The following is a 7500-nucleotide window of genomic DNA, read 5'->3' as shown; positions in this document are numbered from 1 at the left end:
CATGCAGTCAGCTGGAACACCCGACTCTCACTGCACCAAACTTTCTGCACAAAATGTATTAAATACAGCTTAAAAAATTAATGGACTTTAGTTTATATTACATGAAGAAGAAAGGGGAGGAGGGGGAATCCTCCCCTGCCCCCCCCCTCTCCTCATTGGTTCATGTAGATTGGTCGTCTGATTGGCCTTTGTATTTTCCCTTTTTTCTGCAGATTTTTCCATCTTTGACGAGACTTCAAAGCGAGCGCGAGGCATGAACGGTCATTTAGAAGGATTTAAGCACATTATCACATCTGTAATTGTACATGAATAATAAGAAGAGCCGCCACGCTCAATTAGCTCTGAGTCCACAAGAAGATGGGGGGGGGTAGAGGATGACAGGAAATGAGAAAAGTTTCAAAGTGAAGACGGGGAAATTATTCAATAACTGTAATACCGCAGGACCAGAACCAGGACCAGGACCAGGACCAGGATCTCTGTGTCTCACCTCATTTATCAACCAACCAGAGTCCCAGTTTAAACGATGCATTCACTAGTTTCTGCAGAGAATCAGATTCATCAGCTTCTTGTTGTGTTTAACACTTAGCTGCTGTGGTTGCAGGCGGTGATACCTGAATAACAAGACAAACGATAAAAACAACATTTCTAATGAAAGACGGACAGACAGGAAGTAGATGGCGGCGTGTACGTGGCGATAAGTGAAAGGGAACAGGAACTTCACTGACAGCTGCCTTATGTGTGTCGGAGTCTGTCAGACCTGATTCAAGTCCGCAGGAGCCCAGAGTAGATCTTCCCCTGCTGAGCTGATCAGAAATCATTGATCAGTGATTGATGGATGTGTTGTTCAGGAGAGATGTTGCTTCTCTTTAAATCGGACCAGCTTGGTTTTCTGAGTCCTGTCCTTTCACTGGTTTCACTGGTTTCACTGGTTTTAGGATCCAGCCGAAGTTTTGTTTGAATGAATCGATTAGTTGATTAACAGAAAACTAACTATCGATTAATCGTTTAAGAGACATCTTCCGGTGTCTCCGGTTATTCCAGATGTTCTCTGTTTCATCTCAGCGTTTTGGACGGAGCAAGACTCATGTTGGATCCTGAGAAACTGACGGTTTTAATTTTGTCTTATTAAGTGATTAGTTGAGAAAATAATTGGCAGATTAATTGATAATGACATTAATCGTTAGTTGCGGCTCTAATGTGGAAAGACTCACCTGCTCAGGCCTTTGTTTTATTTTGTCTCTATTTTCTGTCTTTTATTGTGAAACTTGACTCTCCTCCACATGGATCTGTTTTAATAATTAATGTCTGAAACAAAGACAGAGAGCCAAACTTCATCGGTTCATTAAGTCAGCAGTGATCTGAGACAGACACTGTGACAGGTGGTGTGATGTCTGAATGCTGTGTGTTTTGTTGCTTACTTTTGCTGAGCATTTTGTGTCTCCAGGTAACAGTTTGAGGCCAGTTATTAAAGTCTGTTCTTTTAGTGTTTAGAAAGCTTGACATGACGACGGGATTACTGCTCGCTAATAATTAATAAAGACAGGTCTGTTTTTTTGTTTCCAGCTAATCCCAGAGTGAACGTGGAGCTGCGACAGCGTCTGCCTTCACCTGCAGCACAGCAGCTCAGCAGCCCCGACAGGTAGATACGACACGTTTAACTGCATAAAGTCTGTCAGAGGCTGGAGAGTTTGTTAAAGCTGCAGTCGGAAAGACAAGCAACATCCTGCTGAATGTGAACAGCAGAGGAGCCGAACCTGTACCGTTTGTCCTGAGGGGGGCGCTACAGGATAGATCATTAGAACGGTTTGTCTTCTGGAGAGCAGGAAGGAGATCAGGAGAGTTCAGGAGAGTCTGATGAGTAGTTTCCTGTTTCTGATGAATCTCGTTCTTCTGTTTGTTTAATGACAAAATTATTCTTCAGTTTATGTTGTTTCTTATGTGGTTTGCAGATCTGGGATCAGCCTGAGTCTGGACCACGCTGACCGGCCTCAGGGTAAGATCTTTCATCCCGTCCGTTAACCCAGCCGTCAGTTTTCTTATTCAATCTTCCATAAGATGATTAATTGATTCTTTTGTAGAATAAATCAAACAATAAACAGTGTTTCTGGCTGTCAGGACCGTGCGGTATTTTCATTGTTTTCATGAACACAGTAAATACATGTCAAAGAGTCGAAGTGGTTGTGGAGCAGCTGTGGCCGAAGTGAAAGAGAAGCGGGCTTGTGGGAAGTGGAAGTGGGGAAGTGAAAGAGCAGCGTTTATCCCCCCTCGTTACCACCACAGAGGTGCCCTTGAGCAAGGCCCTGAACCCCCAAGTGCTCCAGTGGAGCTGCTCAGTGACCAAGTTAGACTGGAAGAAGAACGAGCAAAACTCCCCGATAATAAAGAAGCGGTGATTCTGGTTAACGCTGGTTTCAGACTGAACACCGAATAAAGAGCAACACGTAACCTTACAAAGCAGCTAACAGCTAACTGTACCAGGATGTCAGACGACATCACAACAGAAGTTCACACATCGTTTTCTAAGCTGATCTCTTCGTCCTCGGTGATATTTTCTGCAGGACTGAGGTTCCCAGTACGATCAGAGACGTGCACACAGTTAACTATTCCACCATTCGTGTCTGAGATATATCTGCGAGTGTTCTTGACACCAACAGGCTGAAAATAGATGGATGTCACAACTTTATGTCCCCAAAAGCAACTGTCAAGAAATTATTAGCAACCCAGGCTGCTCTTGTTTTTAGTACAAATCTCCATTGAAATATCCATAAAATGTATTCAAAGATAAAATATATCTGTACTAACTGGGATCCGTCTGTCTGTTTCCCCTCAGCCCCTCAGTACCTCCAGGAGCCTCCAACCTCCTGCCCCCCCTCCCCTCTGTCCCACAGGAGGTCCGTGTCTCCTGTCTCTCCGTGGTCCTCCAGACCTCCAGGAGGTGCAGGGGAGATGGAGATGAACCTGTCCACCAGCCGAGGCCCTTCTCCTCGGACAGAGAGTTGTGGAGACGGCCCTGATGGAGGAAGAGCATCCAGAGGTCCTGGTAGTCCCGCCTTCAGAAGACACCTGGTCAGCACTGACGACAGGTGAGATCGTCTATACTCATTAAAGTACTAGTACTAGGGGCGGCTGTGGCTCAGGAGGTAGAGCGGGTAGTCCATTGATCACACGGTTGGTTGGCTGTTTCATGATTCCTTTGCCGGCTTTTTTTACCTCCTGTTAACATGTAATAATAATAAAGTGTAATTATTATTATTGTTATTTTGCAAAGACTAGAAATTACTACATTTCTGAACACAATTTTTTTTTAATTATTTTTGTGAAACTGCTACTATTAGGCAAATTAATTAAGTAATAATAATAACTGTTAGTCAGTGAAATAATAATAATAATAAAGAATGAAATGAGGAATTATTAGTCAGTTTTGGTATAAAAGGGATTGAAGTGTCAGATGAAGCAATAGAGTAAAAGTGCCAGCTGAAGTGAAAGTGCTGAATGAAAGTGGTTGAAGTGTTCATAGAAGTTGAAGCAATGAAAAGACTTAAAGTGTTAATGTTAAAAAGGTGAAAGTAGTTGTTGGGTATACCAGTGATGTTGCCAAAGTGTAAATAGGTGGTTGTTTATTATAATTATTATTAATACGAGTAATCAACATAATAATTGTAATAGTATGTTTATTAAAGTGTTTAAAATGTGTTTTACAAAAGAAAATGATGGGAAAAATAACAGGAGTAGAAACAATAATGTTTATTCATTTAGCACTTTATAAAACATATTTTAGATTTTATTATTATCAAATCAAACCAATTTATAAATGTGTTTTTGTAGTGCTACATTTATTCAATGTTTCCTTTATGTTATTGTGTATTTAACAGACAAAGCACATGTATTGATATCCTTAAAGCTAGGGTAGGTGATGTATTTCAGAAGCATTTTTTATTTGTTGAAATTCTCTTTACAATAAGCCCATTTTGGGGGAGGGGCTTTGGAGGGAGGCCTGAAGGGAAGGGGTGGCATTTCTTCGGTCGGATACTTAAAAAATAAATAAATAAATAAAAATCCTGTCTCTACCACCTCTATAAAATTACATCATATCTATGGTTTGATAGAACCTCTAGAAGTCTCGCGCCTAAAATCGACCTACTTCGTGCATGGGTAGTAAAATATCGGACAATGAAATTAAACTCACAAATGGCACTTTATATAGAGCCGACAGATGCTGCAGGGGTGGTGCTGTAGCTGCATATGTTTCCTCTAACCCGGTCTCTAAGTTAATTGCATGTAGAGTCGATAGAGTACATTTTGAGTGTCTTTTTGTTAATGTAATTCTTCAAATGTCTAACCATTAGAAACACACAGACCTCCCTCTGCACCTGTGGAGTCTATTAACTGTTTTAATGCTGCCATCAGCTCCACTACATGTTGAAACAAAATGATCAGATTAGGTGACTTCAATAAAAACTGGCTAGATAATTCTTCTGTTAAAGAAAAAAGCTTATTTGGAAATTTAAATCTAACCAGATTAATTAATGAGCCTACACGAGCCACGGCTACATGTCAGCCTCTACTGGATACTTCTCACGCACCCTAATAGAGTTTCCAAATCTGGCCTTCTGTCATTATTATTTTTATGTATATTAGTTTCTGTGTATGGAAAATTAAAATACCCAAAACATAACCGAAATCAATCAAAATTAGACAATTCAGATGTTGTCTGCTGCCACTTTAATCTTGTTACTTTGTTTGTATTATGTTTAGATCTCATCCTAAATAAATGAATTTACACAATCAGCGGTAAACAACTTCCTGTTTTACTGAAAATAAATTACAAAGAAAAAAGTCATGATGTATCTGAGCTATAGATTATTAAATCTTTTAAATAATCTTATCGATGTTGGAAATTCCATAATATTCTTTATTCAGACTTAATGTGATGAGTTTAGAGCCTCTCTACAGTGAGATTTATTAAAAAGTTTATTGCTTTTCATTAAACTTCTTCAACCTTCTTTAGATTCTTTAATTCATGTGTTTTTTTGCTTCTTTTGTGTCTTTTTGATGCATTTTCAGATGAAATTTGTGGAGCAGTTTGAGTTGCATCACTGTATGAAATGTGACCTATTAAATTTAGATTTGATTAGTCAAGGCGTTCGAGAGAGGGAGACAGAAATAGAAAGATAGTAAAAGCAATCGAGGCGGGAAAAGAGGGAAGTTGATTAGAAGCAGCTGATATTATAAAGTCAGAAACAGTCAATTACAGAAGACAGTGTCTTATTTACCCGCTTTATTACGCTAAGAAGCAGTCTGACCTTTAAGGTAATATGAGAGAATTACAGGCGAACATCAGTCGGTGCTTATTAAAGCAACACCTCATAACCTGCTGCCTTCATCTCTCCGCCTCACATCTGATAATGTGAGGTTAAAACACCTGACCTCACTACACACATGTGAAACTCTAATGAAACACTCGCTGAGGTGATGTCACTGGAGTCCTGACCAATCCCAGCCTCGCTGACCACCAGCTGACCTGCTGCACACGGTGCTTTCACGTCAGCTCTTCCTTCAGTCAGTGTTTTGTTCTGTTCTGGACTGAAGGCATCAGACTCCGTTTATGTCTGCTGATTGGTTTGATTTTCACCACTGCGCCCTGCATGGGAAATAAACTACCAGCATGCATTTCACCTGTTAGTTTGGGACACAGGAACTTTACACTGCAGATCCACAGGTCCAGTCTGAAAAGACTTTTAGTTTAGTTTTAGTTTAGGGACATAATGTTTAATGTATTTTCAGTTTTTGAAACTATATTTCTGTAAGTTAAGCTAAAGCGTTTTGACAGTATGCAGCTTGAGTTATAGTGAAATGTGGATAAATCAGAAGGCTATGCGGTGTTATGTTTGCAAGTGCTTTAGCTAACTACAGTAGCATTTCTCCAAGAAAAGCAACGTAAGGAGAAGGGACACCAACGATTCTGAGTTTCCTCTCTGGTAGACGTTCTGTGCTACTGTTATCCTTTGACTTGCTGAAATCCAATGTTTTGTAAGCGATTAGTTGTTGAAGTTATTTTTTATGCAAAAATCCTCTGATGTCATGTCCTCCTCACGTTTATAGTTTCAGGCTGATTTTCTGAATGAAGTGCCTGAACGTTGTTCTGACTGTCCGGCTGCTTCAGTCGAGATGAGAGAAGATGTGAGCTGATGAGCATGTTGTTAAACTCATCCGAGTCTCCGTCGGTCGTCACTGAGCTCAGAGCAGTTAAGGTTTCACCTCACAGGTTACATACAGTTTGCCCTTCCTTGTTGCTGTAAGGTTGTTGAGGCTGTATGGAGACTGAAGGGAAGGCCTGCAGACAATACTCAGGGCTGAGTCACACAGCTCTTCTTTCCCTCTTGAGTTTATGTTTCCTAACTTTATTATCCCAGAGTCCCCTCCTCAGGACAAACTTCAGACTGGAAGAAAAGATAAATGATCAGGATGTTGTTGGTTCTGTAATAAACTCCGACTGGTTGATTTAACAGAAGCTTGTTGTCTCCTCCAGCTCTCATCAGGAAGTCATGTTCGGTCCGAACACGGCCTCTGGGCGAGTTCAGACCTTTGATCGAGACAAAAACATCTCGTTTTTACTGAAGGAGCTTGACGCTCTGAGAGACATCAACAAGAAGGTAAATATACACACTCATATGTACACACACACACACACACACATTCTGTAATAATAATACGTATTATTATCATTATTTAGAGAGCACTTAACAAAACAAAGTATAAAATGCTTCACAGAGAGAAAGATGAAATCAAATACCACGGTGAATAATAAAATACACGAAGGGCAAAAATCAAATAATAAACAAGAAATTAAAAACAATAAATAAATAAACAGGCAGCAGGATCCTGAGGGAGGTCCTCACAGGTATACTAACACCTGACTGTGTTTCAGCTGCAGGATCAGCTGGTCCAGAAGGAGAATGAGCTGCAGAGGAGGGAGGTGGAGGAGGAGCTGAGGGAGGAGCAGAGGGAGGCCCGAGGCTGGGAGAGACCTGCAGGTGAGGAGGTGGGGGAGGAGGGGGGAGGAGGAGAGAGAGGGAGGAGGAGGAGCAGAGGGAGGCCCGAGGCTGGGAGAGACCTGCAGGTGAGGGAGAGGTGGGGAGGAGGAGGGGAGAGGAGGGGGAGGAGGAGCAGAGGGAGGCCCGAGGCTGGGAGAGACCTGCAGGTGAGGAGAGGTGGGGGAGGAGGGGGAGGAGGAGAGGAGGCGGGAGGAGGAGAGGAGGGGGAGGGAGGAGCAGAGGGAGGCCCGAGGCTGGGAGAGACCTGCAGGTGAGGAGGTGGGGTGAGGGGGGGAGGGAGGAGAGAGAGGAGGGGGAGGAGGAGCAGAGGGAGGCCCGAGGCTGGGAGAGACCTGCAGGTGAGAGAGGAGGAGGAGGGGGGGGGGGGAGGAGGGAGGAGGGGAGGAGGAGCAGAGGAGGCCCGAGGCTGGGAGAGACCTGCAGGTGAGGAGAGGTGGGGAGGAGG

The 7500-nt window shown here is 42.5% G+C and overlaps 1 protein-coding gene across 5 annotated transcripts in view; it reads left to right on the top strand.

The window, feature by feature from the left end:
* mipol1 (mirror-image polydactyly 1) overlaps window positions 1-7500 on the top strand; it is a 77005-nt gene that overhangs the window by 31972 nt on the left and 37533 nt on the right. For 3 of the 5 annotated variants that reach the window (XM_044166182.1, XM_044166181.1, XM_044166180.1), the window contains exons 3-7: window positions 1564-1639; window positions 1950-1993; window positions 2831-3083; window positions 6530-6653; window positions 6929-7034. In XM_044166182.1, the coding sequence (XP_044022117.1) occupies window positions 1564-1639; window positions 1950-1993; window positions 2831-3083; window positions 6530-6653; window positions 6929-7034 (603 nt within the window). Of the gene's footprint in view, window positions 1-1563; window positions 1640-1669; window positions 1846-1949; window positions 1994-2830; window positions 3084-6529; window positions 6654-6928; window positions 7035-7500 lie in introns of those variants that run through there. The other 2 variants (XM_044166183.1, XM_044166179.1) reach the window with 2 other exon arrangements.

This window comes from Siniperca chuatsi, linkage group LG15 (genome assembly GCF_020085105.1).
Source record: "Siniperca chuatsi isolate FFG_IHB_CAS linkage group LG15, ASM2008510v1, whole genome shotgun sequence".
Lineage (NCBI taxonomy): Eukaryota > Metazoa > Chordata > Actinopteri > Centrarchiformes > Sinipercidae > Siniperca > Siniperca chuatsi.
This window is presented reverse-complemented; position numbering and strand designations above follow the sequence as displayed.